Here is a 23,766-nt window from a genome sequence, read left to right as displayed (position 1 = left end):
AAGACAAATCATTTCTGAAACATTGCATCTTCTAGTTGGAGACAGCTCTTAGAAGCCTTGGCAGGCTAAGGAAGAGATATCACACAGTGCATCCCTACAACAAGTAGTATGACTACGTTACTGTACATACAGTGATATTCTAAAGGACAATGGTGGCAGCCACATTGTAAATTCATCCAACTTACCTATCACATTTCCCAAGTACTCTAGCCAGTTTTATCTACAGTATATAAAAACCCATTAATTTTTAGAGTTCAATACACAGGTTTAGGACCCAATAGAATGCCACAGTAAGATGCTGACATTTGCATCTGTTAGATGCAAGTGCACTTTGCAATTCAGTCATGTAGCATTATTGTATTCACCTATAAATGTCAGTCCATCCAAAACTGTTAAATTCCATTTTTTGCTTCATTGTTGTTTGTAGCCTGTTTCCGTTGAGCGATGAAAGGATACATACACTTGTCTGCTCCCAAAAATCTGTACATGCATACAACTGCTTCAAATGGCAGAATACTGTGAAAAACAGGGTAAAAATTTGTCAGAACATAGCATAAAATACTCCCCTCTGCTTACACGTATTATGTACTCGGTCTCCTTAAAAGTAACAAAATAGCTATTGGAGAGCCTTTTTCAAAGACTTAAAGGATTTTTATTTCACAGGGATACTTACAAAGAGAATGGAAATTCTAGAGTCCCAACCACAAAAGCAAGGCAAGCAGAAAGGTGGAAGAAGCTGCTTATTCACATGCCTCCAGTTTAGACCAGAGTTTCTGCTGCTTCTTCACAAGCAGTGTGGTAGCTTGTGTTAAAGATGGGGAGGGGGGCAAGGGCACCAAAGAAGGCCTACTAAAAGCAAAGCATCTGCAGAAAGCCACATCAGCAGAGGTCATCAGACATTTAAGATATTCTTTAATGTGGGATTAGTGTTAGTTAATGCCATTCTTTGATCACCAGATGTCTAACAACCTTGATTTATATTCTAAACTCAATCATCCATCCTCAAAAAGAAAGGCCTGAAGTAAAGAGAGCAATTTCCTTTTTCCTCCCCTCCAGATAAAATTCCAAGAGGTGATTATGTGATGGCTACCTGGCCACAGACCATCCCCTCCTTCCCACACCCACAAAACATTTTTTTTATTTCAACTGTAGTACTCAGGCACTCTACTGAAGGACTCAAGTGGGATTCCTCAGCTCCTGGAAATTGCAGCAGACACTCATTCAGTGGAAAGAGGTGCACAGATTCCAGCCATTAGCAGTAATGACCACTGAAGCACCAAGAAGTAAATGTCACTGGTACAGGTGTCCTCACTGCCAGCAGTACTGCTTGTGCAGTAGTGACTGGAGGGCCTTTGATCTAAATGCTGCTGCCTGGGGCATGGATTATGCAGAAGCTTTGATCTGCCTGTTGGAAGCTAAAGTGTTGAACCAAGAAAACCCAAAGGGCCTTTGATGTGACTGTTGCTGCAAAACCCACTGCTTGTGCAGAAAGCACTGAAGCACTCTCGGAGCTTCTGGTTAAAGAAGTTAGTTCTTAAAGACACTGACAGTGGCCTTCATCTGTTGGCAGAACGGGCACATACATATGCTCTTCCAGGAAACACGTGAGCAGTGAAGATTTCTCTATTTTTTTGTGAGCCTGTCCACCAAGACAGACTTGAGCCAGTGGAGAACCACACACTTGCAAGCGGAGAAGAATCACCAGCGTTCTCAGTTTCAGCTATCCCTCACAGAAGGAAAATAGGACTATGCTATATTTTAAAGGTTTCCCCTACACATACAGATTTAAAGAAAACCACAGACAGCTGTGAAGCTGTTCCCTATAAACTAGAATGCAACTGATGTTGCATCAGTGGAACTGAACCTGCATTACCCTGCATCATTGAAATGTCAGCCTGGTTACAGTAAACAGAGTTTCCATCCAAAAACTGCAGTGTGTTAGAACAAAAGTAGTAAATCCTTTAAATAGTCCCTACTCCAAACCTAGACTCTGAAAATTGGTTCTGAATGTGCAAATCTTTAATTTATCTACCATATCTGTGCAAGCCCTGGAGAACCTGCAGGCAGGGCCTCCTATACACTGGATCTAGAGACAAGTAGCTAGAGGTTCCTCTGCTGGTAGCTACCTCAGGCCCCGTTCCTAGGGAGGAACTCAAACAAGGGAAATAAAAGTCTGTTGAAAACAGGAACCTAAGGAGGATGGAAGATACCAGAAGGGTAGAACAAGGATGCATAAATACACAGGATCTCAGTTTTATGGAGCTTCCCAAACAAACAATCCAAGGGTTATGAATTCTAACAAAACAGCACCTATGGCCTGTGTGGGTGGGAGGGTGTTTATATTCAGAAATTGGGCACTGCCATGTATTTTACTAGTATTTAGTGGATTATACTGCCAAGTAACTGGCACTTCAGTTCTCACCTTTTCATGAAGGTAACCATATACATGAGGCGAGGTGTGCAGATCATTGGCTGGTCTGTAAGGATAGCTCTCATAGCCTGCTTCACACAGTATTCTGGTTTCAAGGGTGGAAGAAAAGGCTCAATTTCTTTTCTGAAATATTTGATTAAGACAGATCAATAAGATACATAAAGGACTACATACCTCAGTGAAGAGTTCATTAACTCACTTTCTTTGGAACATTTTTATGTTCCCTGTTAAGTTACAAAACTATAGGTCAAAATTTGTGTTGCCTATGCACAAAAGGACAGAAAACAGTGAATTCAGAACATGCCTTTTTTGAGTCTAATACTAACATATCAAAGCAGATATAATAAGTATTTTAATATCTTTATGGTAACAGTTGAGTTACCTTCAAATACTTTTATGACACTACAAGCACAGAACCAAAGGAGAATTCTACTCACCTGATCCTGCACCCTCTAAACATTCCTGTATCTACAAGATAGGGACAGACTAAAGTAGTTTTGATTCCATCCTTTTCAGCAGCCTTCAGTTCATGGCTCAAAGACTCATGGAAACCTACAGCTCCAAATTTGCTGGCACAATAATCCTGTGTTGGCAATGAACAAAACAAAAAAAAAGGCAACTTAAAAAGGACAGCTATGAATGATGTTCAAAGACAGGATACCTACGGTGATTCTGCACAGATTTTCAAAGCAACAACAAAAGACACCCACTGAATAGAGCATCACATCAACTCATTTATCACTTTACTTTTGAGGCAATTAGCACAGAATCATGAAAGCAGGAAAGCTGAATGTAGGAGGATATTACCTTGGATTCAAGTCTTTGAATCAGGCAGGCTCACATGACAAGTTACTCCAATTACCAGTTTGCTTAATAATAAACGGTACAACAAAGGACTGAGATACCTAATACTACCTTGGGTCAGGTTTGAAAAAGCTTGTAGGGGCAGGGTGTAGATGTTAAAATCTGCAGAGTGTTATTTTAAAGGTTATTTTCAACAGAAGATCTAATGGAGATCAGATGATTTCTATGAGATACACAAATAATACACTGAGTTCAGCAACAATAAAAAATAATTGCATAGACAGCAGTAGCACTTGAGTTTTCTGCTGGCTGAGTCCATCTCTGCTGGTGGTCACACCCAGCGCCTAGGAAGTTCTTCTTTGTAGCTTTCTCAAGACAGTAAATACTCTTAAAAAGCCTTAAGTTACATCAGCTTCATTCATTTGTGTTATGAAACACTGCAGTTTAAGGTGCTGGATTGAGCCTTACCTATATGCAAAGAAGCCTGTGCTTATGGGGTAATATGACCATTATTATTTTAGGCACATTAATTAATTTTCACTAACCATATGCTTTTCATTCACACTTGCATTTCTACTAATGACTCAAAAAGCGAGATAATAAGCTCTAATCCTAACCTCTTTTTATGCACCAAACAAGTCCCACAAACTGGAGCTGTCAAACAGCTGCCAGCGAAGCAGGTGAACCATATATTCTATAAGGCTTGCAGCCCTTTCCTCACAGAAACAGGAAACAGAAAACATTACTTTCAAAAGCCTTTGGCTTCAAGCCTAGCACTGAAGACCTTGACAGAAGTAGGTAGGTGGGCACCTTTCAAGTCCCTAAAATCAGGTAATTCAAAGATTTAGCCTTAATTCAAATCCTCTGCCATCCTAGGCTTTCGCTCTAAGTGGCACAGTCCACCTGCAGTAGATGAATACAAGGGCTGCCCAGGGACTGTGGCTCCCATTCACAGGGAAACGTGTTGATATGGTACTCAGCACCATAGCCTCCGAGCACCTTTGAAGATTGGACTTTATTTTCTCTAGCTGATAATATATACATGTATATATATATAAAGCTTATCTTATGCAAGAAGTGCCAAATTTTTTGTTAAGTATAGTCTAACAAACCTCCACTCCAGCAGTACTGAATAATCCCAAGGAACTCGCAACTGTCACAATGTGCCCGTGGTTCATTTCCAGCATCTTGGGAAGGAACGCTTTAGTGGTCTACAAAGCAAAAAAAACCAACAAAAACCACACAAACAACATTAACAAAAAAGAAAAATACATATGAATAAGCTACATTGGTAATAAGTTTTTAAAACTTCTCAGTTTATTATCAGGAACACAGAAGTACAACCATCGTACAGATATTGAACTTGTTTGCAAAAATGCCAGCAGAAAATCTACAGCTTCTTTGTGCATTCAGACAGTGAAGCAGCAAGGATTGTATCTCCAGAAATCCTAAGGTTAAAGGATCAATTGAGCTCAGACATGTTTACTTTTCTGCAAGAGACTAGTTATCAGAAAGAGATAATTTGAGCTTAAAATGGAATCACATTTTTTTAAAGACAGAAAAAGGAATGCAAAGTGTTTAATTACACCATATAGCACATCTCTGGGGAGACCAGTGCTGATTATCAGTCCTTATTATTGACAGCGTGTTTTCTAAGTTCGATATTACTAGTTTTATCCAAGCAACTTATCACATCGTACATTTTACATTAAAAGAAATACTAGAGGCAGTTTTTGCTAATGTTACTTTTTACTTACAATAAACATCTGTTAGTCTCAATTACTTTTCATCTTTATTAGTATCCATAAGCATTGCTATAGTTAAAACAACAGGATCTACATTTCTATAACCAATTCCTTAAGAGTTTAAAAATAAATAAAACAAACCCAAAGCAAGTCTCAAGATGAAACTTTAATTTTAACCTCCAGTTGTTATGTTTTGATTATAACAAAGTTAGTTTCCCTTTAAAAACTCAAACCAGAGTTAACACCTTTAAAAAATTAAATTTTAAGCAACAAATTGAAGGTACTAGCTGGAAGATCACTCCCACCAGAATACATACCTTTATCACATCTCTCTTCTGAATCTACCTTAGCATTCTAATTTAAATAAGTATTTTAAGTAAGTATTAAGAGGAGCACTACATATGCTGCAAAAATCAATCAAGTAGTAAAATGGTATGTGCAGCTACAATGTACTTCAGTTTCTAAATTGTCAGTGTACTATATGACATCACTTTTAAATTGACAAAGAACTTCAGAATTTCTTAATCACAAACATGCCTAGTTAATATATAAATCTATTAATGACAGAGCTACAATTCTATTCTAATTTACTCAGTACCACGAATGCTTAAATCCTCCCAAGAAATCTCGTCTTCCAATGTAATTTGTATTCAAACTCAGAGCATGCAAATGTCCTTAAGTATTTGCTACTTGCTTAATTGTTGGTCTGAGTCTTGTCAGCTGCATTCTTAAAAAGACGTGCAAGCTACAGCTGAATCCATCTAATTCCATTCTTATGCTGTCTGCATTTTCCAATCACAGACGTCAGGACAGTTTTGCTCTAATGATTTTCACATGTTCTTGTACAACATTTTTGCCTGCAGGTGTTAAATGACTAATCCAGACCTCCTAACACCACACAAAAGAGTGTTTTCACTGGACAGCTGGCAGATGATAGAAGATTAACAGACCTCCTGACTCCTTGCCTTTTCTACTGTTGATTCATACAACTCCTAGATTCTGTCATAACTACATAATGAAGCTAATTATGAAAAATAATCTGAGAGCAAGCTGCCTTGCATTTGTTTCTTTCCTCATGGCAGGAATCTCTAAACCTCTTATACAGAGCCTCCAACAAGAATTTAGTTTGCTGTTAGACTAATCTGTGCCAAGCACACAAAGTTTCAGCCTCTCTTCCCATGTTGCATGGCAACAAAGCCTAGTCATCATCGGGCAGCACCGTCTGAAAAAGTAAGAGGCTTCGCTTGGACGGTACTGAAGTTTTGCAGAGTGCTCTTTTTTTTGCAGCCTGCCTTGCACACTCCAACACCAACCGTGTGTACACTACCCTGATCCTCCAGGCTATCCATGTTCCCAAATCAGTCCTGCTAACAATTTCCTCCCCTCCAGAGCATTTGTCAGCTCAATCAGTGGTTTCCACTTATGTATCAGCTATCTGTCCACATCACATGGGAATGAGTGATTGCCACCTCACATTGCCAGAAAGCTTGATAATGCAGACTGAAGCTCTAGCTGCAAACCACAGCAACTACAGAAAAGGGGCACTCGCCTTGGAGTTTGCCTTGGGGGAGAAAAAGAAGGAAAAGAAGTAGAAACAAATTTTTTTCCTACCACTTTCAAGGCATGAATCAATGTTTTCTTTCAAGATATAAACAGGCAAGTGCACCAAGCTATTTTCCTGACCAAGCACTGCTTTTCTTTCCCCTTTTTTTTTTTTGCTTCATTGTTAATATGCTGAACTATTAACTAGGTGTCCATAGGCATCTGGATTTAGCTACGGCTGAAGAAGAGATTTTTCAGAGGTATATATATAAATATGGGAAATAACCAGAGCACTCAACTATGCTAGTGTCTTCAAAGAATAAAGATAACCAAAACTGAATTTTCAAGAGTTTGTGGCTAAAGTAAACCATTTTCAACCAGATGAAATTGGCATATGATGAATAAAGCCTGTTGAGGACACTTTTAGGCGATGTTTTCAGCATCTCAAGTGCAAACTGAACAACTCCCAACAGCAGAACTGCAGTCACTTTGTGTAACTCATGTCTTAAAAAGCCATCAGTGGCCACATAGGAAAAATAACACACAGCTCCTCTGCTCTGAAGACAATTAGCAATTCATGGAAATCTTTGTGTGAAACTTCAGTATTCTGAAACAGCCTGTTCAGAGCAGGACCCTGTACTTTGTTATGGGTCATTATCCCACATATTCATTTAAAACCTGACATTGAGGCAGCCTATAAAGACAGTACAACCATCATATGCAGAAAACTTAGCAGTCAGCTATCAATATCTCAGCTAAATGAATGCCAGAGAAAGTCATCTCGATTGCTGCCATCCTCAGCCATCTGCAGCAGCTGGGAGTCAGCACTTGAAAACAAGCACTGTCAGAGGCAGACACACCCTACAGGGGGACACATTTCCAGGCTCAGAGTAAAGGCTTGCCCACTGCTCCTCCCAGCCTCCTCTCGCTGGGAAAAACAATCCCAAAGTGAAGTTATTCTCTTTCATGGTATAAGCAATCCCCAAATAAATTAGTGTTCTTACTGAGCTTCTGGCACAGCACACTTCCTTGATCAAAGCAGCTTCCTCCACACTCTGGTCCCCAGTTTTCTGCCTGTTACATAAACCAGATCAACCTAGTTTCTAGTTTCTTTCAGCTTCAGCTACATCTGCCTACCAGACCTGAAGTCTTCTCTGTGCTTGCTGTGCTGCTGAGAAACTAGTTAAGAGTTCGACTGGTTTGGGGCAAGATGCCTCCTGGGTGGCCTCCCATCTGGGGTTTGTCTGAACAGGTAGCACAGTCCACATTAGTCTTCTGAGGTGATGCACGGACATGCTAATCCTCCATTTAAAAAAAAAAAAAAAAAGAAGTATTGAGGATACCAAGCAAGAAATGTGTTTTGTCCATGGCATTAGAGGTCATGAACCAGACCCCCCAAAATAATTCAAATCAACTCAAGTGATTTAATCAAACTATCTGCCTTCTGGTTTGATCCTTGAGGTTTCAGTTTTACCTCTCACAGCTGCAGAGGAAGACATTTAACCAAAACATTTAAGTACTTGAAGTCAGAGCTGGGTCATTTATTCATGACAAACATGCTATGGTTTTCAACACTGAGGAGAAACCAGCAAGTAGCATATAGTGGATGAAAGGAATCATGTTGTGTCAATCAGGGCGAACAATCAGGGAACTTATGCAGTGCTCAACATCGAGGAATGCAAGTCAAACATCCTCTTCACTCAGAATTAGCTCTTTGTTGTTGTTCATTTATTTATTTAGGAAAACAAAACAAAAAGCAAAAAGCAAATCCCAAAAGCATAATGAAAACATGAATTTTCTAACCTGCAGTATACTTCAGATACACAGAAATTAGGTAGAATAGATAGAACATATGAAGCTATTCCGAACAGAGAGTAGAGCTCTGGTTTTTTGAGCTAGTTTAACGTTTAAATTTTTTGGAGCCTAGAGATCAATTCCTAATCTTCTAAGCATTTTCCTCTATGTTCCTGAATATACCAGTAAGAACAAACTATTCCCAGTAGCTGTAACCAAACATCTATTTCATGTGCACACAGATTTAATGACTTATTTCTCACAAGTGTGAAACTGAACAAGCATTTACATGTCACTTCATAGCTTTCGTAATCTGTTCTCAACATTTTGGTTTACGGCAAATTAACTTCTAACAGTCTAGCACTTCTTCCCTCCCCTTCCCCAAATTCTTTAGTTCCATTCTTAATGAAACAAAACTCAAAAGATTGTGCAACACAATGAACAGCACAGCTGCAATGTCAAGACAAATTAGTCTAAATACAGCAAATGAGAATATGAAGAAATACTGTGTTTGGGAAAGTGATTTTTTTAATTAAATTTTGGATTAATTATTCTTAAAGAAGAAAGTAAGCATGCACAGAAAACAATGTTAGCTGTATGCAGCTCAAGACAATGGATACTGAATGCAGAAAGCACACCAAAGTAGAAGAGTATATGTTACCTCGTATTTAGAGTTGTCTTTATATCAAAGAAAGAAAGAAGCAGGTACCAACACATAAGGTCCTTTACGTTTCTGTTTTTCAATGTAATACATTTTCTGCCTTCCACCAGCAGCTTTTTTAATCTATATTGATGGCATAAACAAGCTGCATTACTGTAAGGTAAAAATTCCTTTATGACACAGGAATAGCTCCTTTTCCATATAGCTCCTTCAGGTAAGGAAGATGGAGCATGGTTATTGTTTGGGGGCTTATCAAAACAGCTGAGATTTTATAGCACGAGTTATCCACGGCAGTGGTATACTAGTGTAACAGAGGAGACGTTTCCTCCCAAGCCACAGTTATTCCTGATTGTCAGGGCAGCTGCCTAACAGTGCAAATGTGCGCAGTGTTTGGGTAAGTGTATTGTTTCATCTTCATGTTAAAAACTATTCAGCCAGATCCAAGCACCAAAACTGGTGTGATTAGTCAAAGACTCACATCCAGATCTCTCTTCAGACTAAGGTACCAGAGATCATAACAGCCTGCTGCCAAGGTGTGTTAGCTAATCCTGTAACTAACAGGGACAAGAATCATAGAATCATAGGAAATATTTTTTTTTTTCTAAAACAGGTTATATGCCCTCTCTCCCTCCCTTAACATGGATATTCAGCCTTATTTTTTTCCATTCTTCTTCACAGTCCACAGCAGAACACACTGTAAGTTCTCCTACTCCTGTGTAGTACAGCATGTGGCTGTACTCCACCAAAGAACCAAATAACAGAGATTTCCACATGCCCCAATTTCTAATTCCATTCCAGTAACTGAAAAGAAATGCACAAAGGTCTGGCAAAAGAGCACCTCTAACTCTTCCGCTGTGAAGATAGGATGTGGCAGTCTTACCTGAAGCAGGTTGGTCCAAACTGTGCAGTATAGCACTAATGCACTACTGTATGTTAAAAGAGAAAGGCAGGTGCCTGAAAGGCAGAAAACCCCCATGGCAAGCTTATTGATATATAGACTGAGGTTATTTTCAGCTACAGTCATACAGTCCATTTTATTTCAGAAGACAACCACCTTAAATGTATTTTATAAACACAGGTTAAAGCTTTACTTATAGGATTACAGTGACAATGATCACCAAATAGTTTTAAAAGAGGCCTTGAAAATATACCCTAGAACTCTGTAACTCTCAAAGATGAGTTTATTCAGGTTAGAGGCTAAAATATCCGAAATGTCTTCTCACACACCAAAGCCTGAGTTACAGGTCTGAATTTAACTTTAATTTATTTTCCTTCTAGCTTTTTTATTTGGTTAGAAAGAGAACTGTCATGTCAGCTCAAATCAGCACAAGAACTAAAAATAATTACTTGCCACTTGCATTACCATCTCAATTACTTTTCCCATATAATCTCCATATCCTTCTTAAATTCCATTATACAAGCATCTCTGAAATATTAGGTTAAGGTGACATCAGCAACTGCACTAAACACTACATGCAAATTCCAAGTACTGAGTTGAAGACAAGAGAGATCACACAATACAAAGGATGTGGGTCTGCCAGTAACAGGCTGAATACAGAAGGCAGACAAAAGTCTACAACTACTGTTGACCTTGCTAACACAAGGGACCAAAGCTGTACTTTAACAGACCTCAGATGTCTCTACTGACTGTTTTCAAGAAGTGGTGGGCCCCTCCTGGATAATTAGCCACTGTCTAAGTAAATATTTGAATAGCTGTGGAAATTAGACCTATTTTTTGATCTTTGGTTTCTATTCTCAAGAAATGATAATAGAAAAAAGGTCAAAATTACACAGTCTTCCTAAAGCAATGAATTAAAAAATAAAGTCACATTTCTCTGAATTCTTTATGGGTCTACCCAGATGCTTTTGAAGCAAAAAGATCAGGAGATAAACATGACATCCTCAAGCCAAGCTTCCATAGATGGCTGTATTAAAAGCACAAAAGGAAACTATTCAAGGATTGTCCTCAAGTGTGCCTTGGACAGGCCCTGCATTCAGAACAAAAAAGCTAGACCTTCCAATATTTCATCTCAAAAGAAGTCCCTTAGTTATTTATCTCCTGGCAGGCAACAGAACCTTCAATTTCTCACTAAAGCTTTATTTGTCCTTCACATAAAACCCCACTGTTTTGGGGCCATGGGGATTCCTTTAATATTGAACTGCAACGGCAGTTAATGCCTAACATACATGCACAATAATAATGCTACAGTTGCCTTGCAACCAGAAGCTCATGAAAGAACAAGACATACTGAAACAGAAGTCTATAATGATGATGAGTAACTGGGAAGCCAAGCCACACACACACTCCCCAATACTTTGGATAGCTTACATTTGCAGACAGAGAGAAACTACAGATAAAATCTACTCAGTTTCAGAGGTGAAAGTAACAAAATAAAGTAAATAACCTGAAGAAGTCACACTGAAAAGTAGTACCAGTTAATTCAAAACTGTTTGATTTACAGAGAAATAAGCATACTTTTTGTCTCTCCAATGCTGCATGAAATACTTCAAAGAAGTACATTAATTCTTATATTAGTAAAAACATAAGTTACTTGAATCACTTGTTTTAGAATTTACTATTAATTAACAGAAGTAATTAACATTCCTGTTTTCTCCATCCTCATGACTGGTCCATATGCATAAAATCCCCTGCTTTTCAACAGATATTTAATCAGCTGAGAAGCACCAAAGTTGTACAAAACTAGGTTAAATCTTATTTACTGAAGTTTGCAAGTGGGTTTGTTAGCAGTAACAAGCATCTGTCATGCCATTTGCTAAAGAACAAGTATGCTTACAGTCCAGATTTACATTACTACCTTGTTTAGCATTTGTAGTATTTAGGGTTCAATTCCAAAATTTCACCAATTTTCAAAGCCAATAGTTACCACCTTTTCCTGTGAATGGGTCAGTTACTGTAGTGGTTCGTCTTACATGGAATCAACTCATGTTGAATATATCATAAGAAAGCTGAAACTGAATTAAGTAGTTTCCTTAATCAGAACTTAGTGCCACAAAACTGTTTACAATGGGTAGACAGTGAAGATAAGATAAGTAATGCCATTAAACAAAAAAAAGTGCACAGGAAACTAATACTACTAGTTATCTCTCAGACATTAATCATTGATTTCCACTCTTTACTACTAGAACTAATTATGCTATGCCTAGGGCAATCGAACATTGCCTGACTAAATTGCCTTTTGTATAGTTTGTTAACAAGGCTTAGTTGAAAAGGGCTGTGTCTACAGAGAAAGGGATATGAAAAATGCTTAGGGAAGGACATTACAACAGAAACTTTTGTTACTGTTGCCTTATCATGTCACTACATTATCTCTCCCCTCCTTTCTTTTAAGGGCTTAATTTCCTGTGATCTTACCCCAAACTGGGTAACTAAGACAGGAGTAGAAAACAGCCTTGCTCTTCCTCTCATCTGAAGTGTAGGTTAAGTACTCTAGGACACTACCTAAATAATACAATTCCTGCTTCAGAAACCTTCCTCTTGAAAGTCAAGGTGAAAAAGGTATAATTACATAACCTTTGCAGTGGTCTGTTGCTAATCAAACTCCAAGCTCTCTTCAGTAAACTTTTTCTGCATACCCCACCTCTGTATCACTCTAGATTTTGAGTGCACCATTACCTAGGGCAGGGGTTTAGGTACATGTAGCACAGCCAAAGGTAGCCCTGATTTTTCCCTAGGAACATTTAACATCTGTTTAAGTGAGTCACTACTTTCCACACTTTGTGAGCATGAAGAAATTCGGGTAATCAAGCTGAACTACCCTCTGTACTAGCAAGTGGGGTATGGAGTCTCCACCTTTCTGCTCCTGAGAACTTTTATATTCTTTCTTCATATGAGGAAGATTTCAGATTTACATGCTTCTAAATTACTCCTTTCTTCAAATGTCAGGCTGTCCTGTAGAATCTTTCTAACGACTGTATGCCACCAGTCATTTCTGTGGAAACACATAGCTGCCTTTAATGGACATGCATATACACTACCATAAATGCATACCAACTTGTCTACTTTCACCTGTACTTGCAGATATTGCTTGGTTGAGGTATAACTGCTTCCTATATATGCAGCAGTATACATCCCTGTTTAAATCACTGATTATATATTTAGACCTCTTCCCTCCAGAGTTTACAAGTCTTTGATTTCATACAGCTATGAAAAATGAAGTGCATTCTCACAGGATGCCCAGAGAGGTTGTGGAGATCTCCATCCTTGGAGATATTAGAAAGCAATTTGGACACAGCCCTGGGCCACTGGCTCTAGGTGGCCCAGCTTGAGCCAGGGGGTTGGACCTGATGACCTCCAAAGGTCCCATTCCACCTCAGCCATCATTCTGTGGTTCTTCATTTAAGTATGCCAATTTACTGCTCCACAACCCATTCCCTCTTCCTCTCAAAGAAGTAGTTCATAAGCCAGCAGAGACCTTTCACTCTTTGTCTCTCTGTTAACTGCAAGTATATCAACACAGAATCCTAACTAACTGGAAAGGATGCTGATTCCTCTGCCACATCTCTCCTGTATCTCTCCTACAGGAGCTCTTGCCTGTAATAAATTATCCTGCTCTGTCAGAAACAGTGTCTGTTCCATTTCTCTTTCTCCTTTGGTCTCAAGTCCTTTCAGCTGCAGGGAGGGCCCAATGAAGCAGTGCAGAGCACCTAGATGAATTTCTTGTAGAATTAACATATTTTCAGCCAAGCCCAGAACATATATATACCATACTGTTTTCAAAAATTAATTATGTCCCTCTGGCTATCAGAAGTCCTCCAGTAACCAGCTTCTTAAGGATATTCTGAGCCCTCACAAACAATTCTACCCACTTTGAATTTTAATGGGTTTTAAAGCTTGGTCAGAGCAATCACATATTGGATTCTTTTTTTTTTAAGAGACAGTATCTCTGCTTAAGCAGTGTAAAAGCACAAAACAGAAATTGCCAATGATATTTGTTGTGAATTTCAAATGCCAAACTAATCTATAAGATGAGAGGGAATAGTAGTAGGTGAGATGGGACAATGATAGAGTTGTTGGAGCACTCTGTGTTTGGTTTACTTTACATGGCCAAATGAGCAAGACACAAGTCTAGACTCAAATGGAACTTGGAAGCAAACATATACCTACAGACTTCCCCAGATAGTGCAAGCTTAGGGCATAACCAAGCATGAGAACTGAAGCTTTCAAAGTACTCATGCTCAAAAGCTGACCTCTTCCCTCCTGCCCAAAGGCATTTTATTAGACAAATTCATATTCTCCATAAATATTAATCTCATTCTACTCTCAACTATCATAGGTACCAAACCACAATTAGTATTCAGTTTAAATGAAGTATTACGCAGTTGGCAGCAGCCACTAAAAAGTAAGATGAAGTTTAAAGAAAGTGAATCCTTCTGCTCAGATCTACCATGTCAGCATTTGAGCTGTCTCTATACTCAAGACTAACACAGAGCTCCAACACAGCTGTGAGAGTTACGCTCCTGTAAATTTAGGAGCTTAAGTTACAGTCCAAGTAAGTAGCACCACCAACCCTGTATTCTTCCACAGGCAGATCTACCAGTAAAGATGACCTGACTAGCATTTATTCAAATGTCAAATTTGAAATTACTTTATAGTTTTCTGGTCAAGTGATACAAGAAGTTAACACTTGCCTACTCCTCTCCACAAAGGCTGGTTTAAGCCCTGCTGAAGTCAAGTGACCAGAAATTCTACTTTGTTTATATACTGACAAATGGCTGTGTCAAAGGATTTGTAGTGTTTCAGAACTATGTTGACATTAGTGTAACAAACACATTAGTCCCTCACCTTCATTAGCACAAGTTTGTAGCAAATGTCCAACCATTTGGAGAGCAGTTATTTATTGCCAGCTATTTGATAATCTTGACAAAAATGAAAACATACCCCTATGAGTCTGAAAAATCCACATAACAAATTCATTTTAGAAAAAACTATTAGATAAGAGCTCAGAATAGCCAACTTTTAAATACATATTTTTGTCCAACTTTCAATAAGCTTAGTCACCCTCTGGAATATTTAGCAAAATTTGATATTTTAGTCTACGGGTTTCCAAAACATTACTAGAAAACAGTACCGTCAGAACTACTTACAGAAAATATGAAGTCACCATTCATGTTTATGATATATGTAGCAGCCTTTTCAAGAAGTGGCAAAGCAGAAAAGGACTGCCTCACATTTTATAGATACCTTAAGGCCAGTACCTTCATAGCAATGCAATTGCTAGAGTACTTGAAAACAGATGAAAGCTGAGTCAGCTTTACTCATCCTGCCCAACTCAGTCACCAAGTCATTGTTTTGAATCATTTACATTCTAGAAAGGAAAGTGATTATGCTACAACCAAGTATTTCACAAGAGGAACAAGATTAGAAGGAAAGTTGCCCTTGCAGTCTTACTATAGTGGAAACAGAAAAATAAGTAGGATGATATAGCTCAATGGAGATTTACCTTCAGTATTTTTTGAGGAAACAGTAAGATCCTAAAAGGCTATGACTTCTTATGAAATAACATTTTTAAATGCATGCAGTTTAGAGATTTTTAAGAAACAAGGTGTTTCTGTTTCATACTTCTCCCTACCCTTCCAAAAAAAGGGTGTGTGTAAAATAGTCTTAACAGGTAAACTTTTGCTTCATAAGACAACAAGGGATAAAATGATCAGAAGACTACAGCTAAAACAGCAACTAATACAATTTTCAAAGATTCTGCTTGCACAGGCATTTTAACCAAACATCAGCTAACTACTTGCTTTCTTAGGGAGTGAGTTTTCAAAGACAGACAGATACTTCCTTTGCCTGCCTGTGGAAACTATGCTAATTTCCCACAAGCTGAAACATGGCTCTGGACTGGTTTTTTCTTTCTCCACATTCTGTGTTCATACAACTGATTTCCAGAAGAGTCAGACAGTGCAGTAGGCAGAGATCACTGCTCTTGACAATGCACAACAGCAATCACACTGTTGGTTCAAGGCAAATAAGCTAGAGCTGTTAACACAACATGATCTGGTGTGTACAGAAAACTTAACTTTATCTAAGAGTTTTTAATAGTGTGTAATTAAAACACTGCAATCTCTTTAGAAGTTGTTACATTCAGACTGTTATGCCAGCGGCTACAGCTTAGAACCATTTATTACTACTTAACTATTTAGAGGCTGTAAATCCTATACCAAAAAAAATGTCTCCAAGAAAGAGGTTTCATTAGCCAGCCAAAGAGGTCCTGCTCAGAGCTACATGGCTTTATCCTATTCCTCCTTACCCTTTCCCTAAAACACTCCCCCCACACACATAGGATAGTCCCAGTCTGAAGTGTTGATGAGGAGATTCTAGTCTCTAAATAGGAAAACTAAGCAACCTGGACAAGAAAATTAGCATCTTTCCTCCCTGCCTTCCAGACAAGTTAGTGAACTGAACTGGCTCACTCAAAGATCACATGAGTATGAAAACTAGAGTAAGGTAAGATGCAGAATCAAGGGGTGGTCCCACATGACAGCTTGCCACCACTAAGCTGCCTTGCAGTTTCATCCTAAGTCAACAAAAATGTTGAACAAGTTACTTTTAAGCATATGCTCATGTGCTTTTCTAAAACAACATTGAAAGGGAATGCTCGAGGAGTTGTCACACAAGTTCAAACAGATGGCAGAAGCAACCAGCACCAGGGCACATTTAGGTGCAGAATTCAACAGCCAAACAAACTTGAATTTCAAAAGGCTCACACCAAGTCAGCCACCTCAGCTCCACAGCTGTTCCAGCATTCCTTGGCCTACACCATGCCCTCCCATTCAAGTTGTGATAACTCACTCGTGTCAAGTGTTAATTTGACTGGCATATAAATCATTATACTAATATAATTATTTACAAGAACAGAGTGTTCATTCAGAAGTGTAAGCACAGATGTAAATCTCTCCCCCACTGGTGACACATCTTCTTTCAAAATAAACCCTCAAAATCCAAGATTGTACAAACTTCAAAGTCTGTGCCTAATCACCTACATGTTGAAAGGCTTTTTTTTTTAATTTAAACCGACTAAGAAGCCTAAGACCATAGTAAAAGCATATAGCATCACATGTAAATCAGCTTCAGTTTGCCTTGGCAGAAAGACATCTACCATTTTTCACAAAAGACAGACAGGCATCAGTAACTCAGTTTTACCATTCGTGTCAATAGCCAGAAACCTGAAAGGTCAAAAGGAGCAAGGTTTATCAAGTAAGTGATGCTCTGGCTTTTACATACAGAGAACTGTGGAAAGATTTAGTACTAGAGATACATAACAAAAACCTTCCCCTCAAAAAACTCCGGAAATGAAATCAAAGCATGAGAAGCATTGGGAGAGAATAATAGTTCGCAGCTGATAAAGATAAAAGTAGAAAAGATTTAAGAAGTGCAGTGCTAAAATGGCTGGGATGGTGCTAGAAAACATAACATTCATCTTTCCTCAACCTGTCTAGTCAGAGTAATTGATGACACTGAGAGCTATGAAAAAGGATTGTTTACCCACACAGATCAGTTAAGATAGGCCTTAGGCAGTGATGCAAATGCTGGGTTAACAAGACTTAGCTGCATCCTAATTAGGATTGCTTTTCTCCACAGTCAAGCACATGAACACATCTCTCTTCTAGAAGACAGCTATAGTTGCTTGGTTATTACAGAAAGTTAGTAACATAATGAGATCTCATTAACTTAGCTGCTTTTCATAAAATAAAAGTGGATGCTACTTGTAGATATGTGACTGGAACTTTAAACTCCATTGCTTTCCTAACCTCTACAGGACAAGAAAGGCATACACATAATCTTCTAGATGAGTATTTTACTAAAACATTGAGGAGCCATTCTCTCCACATCTAGCAACGTTCGGCACAACACTGGCAAAGACTGTCAGTCCATTTAGGGTTTTCCTGTCTCCCCAAATCCTTCATGAGTAAGAGCATAAGAACAGCTCAAAGTCAGGACAGAGGTTTTTGCTTATTCAGCTGACCTACCTCATTCTGTAAGAGGGAGGAATTTAACCATCACACTGATCGCTCATCCAGGACCGAGCCTTCAGAGTAGATTAGCAGTCCTGAAAACATTCAAACCGTTTGCTGACAAGTCCCCGACCCTCAGGAAAAGTCGCAGGGGACTGAGGAGTGAGACTATCTCAAATGCCTTATTTCTGCAAACTATACTGCAACTCCAGTGTTATTTTTAGATGGCTGTAGAATTGAAAATCACTAATAATTGATTACTACTTCAGATATGTTTCAAATAGTTTGAGAAGACAAGTATGTTGTCTGAAGAATTGTTTTTATCCACTTCCATGACTACTCTGAAACTGATATAAGATCGCTTCTATGGCCAAAGCTTAGACATACAGGTACCTAACTAAATTGTTTGAGTTAATGCCCTGTCAAAAAGGAAGAGAAAACTAAAAATCTTTCAATTTATTTTTTTAAAATGATAACCATAACTGAAACATGACTACAAAGCTAGATTATGGATACACACAGATTGCAAGATACAGGTTACAAAATTGAAGACTGCATGCTGGTGACAACTGTGTTTGACACAATGCTAGACAAGTCCTTGTAGACCATAAAGTAAATCTGTGAGGAAACCTCTAAACCAGGAGTCCTGTGCCCACTCAAGCTCCAGAAATACATATATCTACCCATTTGTTTTCCAAAACTTGAGTTAAGTGTACTGCTTTAGAAAATGACAAAATGCCGTTTTCTGGGGCATGAATCTGGAAGACAGTATTTTCTCAACTGATGGATTCCCTCTATTTTCTTAAGAAATGAACCCAAGAACACATGAATGGCAGAACTACACCAAAGCACTTATAAGTTTTAAGTATGACTAACACGGCTATTTCCGTAGCTAAGAGTATGATTGCTTTTTCCTTCATACTCACTACCCAGCATGCTACCACAGTATAGGAAACACATGTGCTGTCCAGGATAATTTACTGGTGCCATGTAGCTGGAATAATTTTGCAAGGGAAGAGTTAGTTTTGATGATACTTTTTGGATTGCATACACACGTTTTTCAAGAAAAAAAGTCAAGAATATGTAGATTAAACTCTGTAAGTAAACTTGTGCATCTTGGGGACATTATCATGAAATAAACAAAGAAAAAAAATTCAATTAAAGCTGCTAACTCCACTCATCCAAAATACTCAGTATAGCTAGCTGGCCTGTCAGTGGAACATTGTTTCTGTATTAGATCATAGATGCTAGAATCCTAGATTTGATGACAAAAATTAAACTGCTATGCCAACAGGCTACAAGACTCAACATGGTATAGTTTCAAATATCATAAGCTGCTTTTTCTTCTGTAGAAGATTTGGTGTGTACACAAAGTGCAGTACTTCCATATTTGAACTAAACAAACTATAGATACAAGTGAGCTTTATTTAACACCAGGAAGCTTGAGGAGACTAGAATAACATAAATACTGATAAATTATTGACAACTCTAAGCCACTATTATTCTCTAAGGCTTTAGCAATCCTGTCATCCTTAAACTGCTAAGTACATCAGCTGCATAGATGGGTATCTGATTTAGTAACTCTGTATTAGTCATCATTTCAAGTTATATGCAAATTTTAGAGGTTTTAGACTACTTATGCATGTCCTAAATACTAGAGTAGTATTTCCCTCTTTAATCAGTATTTATCTCTTCCTGTGTCAATGTCAGGCCACCTAAAAAATTACTTCAATTACTACAGGTAAGCCAGCATGCCTTCACAAAAAATAAAATCAAGTAGTTTGTAAGTAAATGAATATAACCACTCCAGCTAAGAAAAGTAGTACACAAGTCATCAGACTCTAGCTTGAAGGGGTCCTGGGGTCCTAGTGCCTCTCTACATGGATTTATTTATTTATTTATTTTCTACATATGACAGAGCTGGAGCTGAATGCTTTTGCTTCCCCCTTTTGGTAGGTTGAAGAGAACTCTACGATGAGAGCTTTAAGCTGAAAGTTTTGGAGCATCCCCATGACAGGGAAATGCAGATCATTCTTGTCCCAGAGCTGAATACTGAAGATCTGTTGTACAGATGGACCCTCATGCCAGAACTTCAGACCCTGCTCCTCACCTTGCCCTTAGCCCCGGCCCCTCCCTGAGAACCACTCAACAACCAACTCTAGAATGATTTCCCAGGTATTATGGTAATGTACAACATTAATATCTACTTATCCAGACATAAATTGTTTTTCTAGAAAAAACATTCTTCCAGAAACCTATTCTTCCACTAGATTCTTCTTCTCTTGTACCTTAGAGTAGGTACAAGACTCTCAAATTGTTCCAAAAATGAGTTTGTACAGTAGCTTTATTTAATACAGTGCCACAATCTAACACACAGTATTTCGATACTTCACTTAAGCTTTATTGTAAAACTACGAGAAAGAAAAACTTGTTCCTGTATTTTTTAAAAACTGATTAAACAACACGTTATCTTCTAGGATAATTTAACATTATAAAAATTTAAATCCTGACATATCACATGAAGAATATTTCCTAGTCTGCAGAAGTTCAGTTCTAATTATTGACAAGTGCAGCCAAGTAAGTTATTATTCTTGTAACAGACTGGCAGGAAAGATAGTGTTACACTCCTCCTACAATTTTATGCATCTGCAAATTATAGTAAACCAGAGCTGGCTTGTTTCAAACCAGGAATGGATTTTGTCCCTATGTTTTCAATATCAGAAGCATTCAAGTTATCACAGCATGAAATAACAGGTTTTTAATACTGCAGTGGATTTTATGCTGTGGAAATTGCTACATGATGCAGTGGTGACATGTTTATATAGAACACTCATAGGAAGGATTACACAAATCATGAATGTCAGCAAAATGGAAAGCATGTGTTTAGGCTGTGGCATGCTGCTAAGGCTCTCTCAACTGCCAGTTTGCGATACGGGACACTGCCCAGTTGGAGTCACAAGAGCGAAACGGTGACAAACTTTGATGTCACTGCCTACTGCAGAAGTTGTGCAGCCATCAGATGGTAGCTGCTAACAAAAGCAAGCTCAGAGCACCTGCATTCTGCACAGACAGCAGGCAATCGATCTTATTCAGATGTTTCAAGAGCCCCATTTTCAGTTTTATATAGAAGCACACTGAGGCTTGATTAATGATCAAGGGATGAGACAGAATTGCCCCTGAAACACATTAAAAAAACCCCACCAAACCCCCAGAAAGTACAGACACTTAACTACTGAAGCAATATTACATGCAGGATCCATGTCTTGACAAAATCCATTTACAGCTTTTTGGACTAAACACCCTCCAAGAATAGTTAAAAGCCTACATAATGCTCCAGAGTATTAGCTTTGCTTTTGGACCACCAGTTTAGCTGACATGGAAAACACTAGCTGTGTAAGACTTCACACATCTAGACACATTGTTCTATTTAAGTCAGCATTGACTTGCATCAAAAAAGTTGGCTTTAAATCAGCTAATTCAGATGATACCTTATGAATTAAGTAGTATTACTCTCAACAGAAGTCCACCCACTGTTGGTCAAGCCAACCTTTTCTGGGATCATGAAGGGGAATACAACAAGAAGAGCTTTGCCAACAGCAAAAAAATAAAAGGAAAAGCAAAGTAGAACACAGGATCTACAGAAGTGCACATATGAACAGATCATCTATTAAATATAAAGGGTGTTGACTGCGCCTTAAAAGTTTAACCCAAGATCTCAAGGTCCACAGTTCAGACCTAGCTACACCTTCTTGGAGAAATAATTTATTTCCATTTTTAATTTTAAATTCACTTCACACTACTGTTTAGAGATGAATGGAATTGCTACAGAAACCCAATCATAACAGTAACAGAGAACTAGAGTCTAGTATTGCAAGAGACTCAGAACACACAGAGTGCTTTAGAAAGGTCTCTGAAACAATGTTATAAATAAGTGTATGACTTAGGCCCGAAGGAAGAACAGCTGGAGAATTTAGGGTCCTCCCATATTTTAACTCATGGTGATGTCATAATTTAGAGTTCTTGGAAACTGTCAATTCGGCATTTAAACCACATCAATAACAGTCATTAAATCCAGTGCACATCTCTGTTTGCTTAAGCACCAAATTAACTTTTATGAAGGGGAACACACAGAGCTCTTGGTTATAAGAAGTCATACAAGCTTTCTCAGAACCTTTCAGATTGCCTTAAAACAGACGTTCAGGCTTAAAAGAGTTTCTAAACATACTATCTCGTGCGCACTGAAGTTCAAGCAGCCTCTCTGCAAGCTTTACAATACATTGGAAAGAGACTGCTCTGCCATTAAGTGTTTCACAGCACAGATTTGAAGGGGCTCCTTTAGGGTTATGAAACAGCATTTCACTTCCATGTTAAAAGAGTTAGGTTTGGGAGGACCTTCTAAGTTCTGGAGATGAGGCATTTGACAAAATTTTATTATGACATGGTAAGACCCGTCAAAGAAGGCTTAAATTGAAGTATATTTCAGATTGCTTAATCCTTTCATTGTTATGCAAGTGTATTTCATAACCTTATTTGAAGAATCAAAGAACAGTTTCAATACTAACAATGGTCTCAGTCTGACAGCTAATGCTAACCCAAGTGTGCATCATGCCCTCCTTCCACACTCCAATTTATGTAACTCCACACCACCGTGTGTTTAAAAATAAACCACACAGGAAAGCAAGGCTTAGATTGACAAAAAGAGTACAATCACATAGCTTGCTCTCCTTGATTAGCATCTGATAGTTATGGAGACAATACCACCCCAGAAACCATATTAAAGATTTTCTTACTTCCACAGGCAGTCCCCAGAGAAAGCTATGAGGACAAATACGCAGGATTCCTGAAAAAGTGTTCTTGGCTTGATTTCTTGAGAAATCTTTTTCGCCTTTCCTCCCAGCCTTCAAAAGGAACAATTTGCCTCCAAGGCAATTCAAACAACATTTCCAGCAGGAGTTTTAAATATTTTTTTTCCCAGAAATGCTCAAGTTTGCTATTGTAAGCATCGTTAAAACAGCATCTTAAAGCTGCTAACGTGCTGCCAGAGGAGTATGTGAAGAGGGCTAAGAAGCCATTCATTAACAGTAATAACCTTTAAGCAGATTCAGAGGTTATTATGCTTGTAAAGGATTTCCTATGCAGAGGCACAGAAATGGGCACAAGAACTCTGGAGTCCAGAGAGATATAGACGATTTAAAACTATTTGTTAACAATCTTAATACCACCATTCCTGTTAAACAGAGCAGTCAGTTCAAAATAAGAAACACCCAAGGCAGTGAGATTATGAAAAGGTGCAAGTACAAAACTCAAGGAGATAGGAGTTAAGCAACAGCAGTTCACATCCCAAAATTAACTGACAAAAAGGGCAGCAGAAAGGAGTTTATAGTTACCCAGAAGTGTGCATGACAGTTGACCATCATAGTCCTCTCAATAAGCTCATCAGGACACTCCAGAAGATGGTGCCCAGAGACCACACCAGCGTTGTTAACCAGGACAGACACCTCGCCAACCTCCTTACGGACCCTCTCGGCTGTCGAGTAGACATTTTCTCTTTTGCCCACGTCACAGGTGTATGTGTAAACCTGCAAGTTGCAATGGGGCAGTGCATCTTTCTCTCCATCTCCAGCGGCTAAAGAATATAGACAAGAGAACAGAAGAGGAGGGAGCGGGGGGAACAAAGTTCTTACTCGTATTTGGCATTCAAACAAGTTGTCAAGTGAAAACTACAAATACAATCCCCAAACTTCTGTTTACTTTGGTGTCACCACAGCACACAAGGACCCGTCTATTTACTGTCCTTGCGAAAGTGTTTTAAGACAATC

At 38.5% G+C, this 23,766-nt stretch overlaps 1 protein-coding gene across 1 annotated transcript; it reads right to left on the bottom strand.

The window, feature by feature from the left end:
- Positions 1-3: 3 nt before the first annotated feature.
- RDH10 (retinol dehydrogenase 10 (all-trans)) lies at positions 4-23,573 on the bottom strand (the record flags this gene model as incomplete). Its single annotated transcript, XM_009071476.1, has 5 exons — positions 4-516; positions 2,423-2,554; positions 2,869-3,014; positions 4,348-4,446; positions 23,335-23,573. Coding segments are annotated over 5 exons (740 nt in total), but the record flags the coding sequence as incomplete, so codon positions are not given.
- Positions 23,574-23,766: the final 193 nt, after the last annotated feature.

This window comes from Acanthisitta chloris, unplaced genomic scaffold, assembly GCF_000695815.1.
Source record: "Acanthisitta chloris isolate BGI_N310 unplaced genomic scaffold, ASM69581v1 scaffold11693, whole genome shotgun sequence".
Taxonomy (NCBI): Eukaryota; Metazoa; Chordata; class Aves; order Passeriformes; family Acanthisittidae; genus Acanthisitta; species Acanthisitta chloris.
Note: the sequence above shows the minus strand (reverse complement) of the source record. Positions and strands in the feature narration are given on the sequence as shown.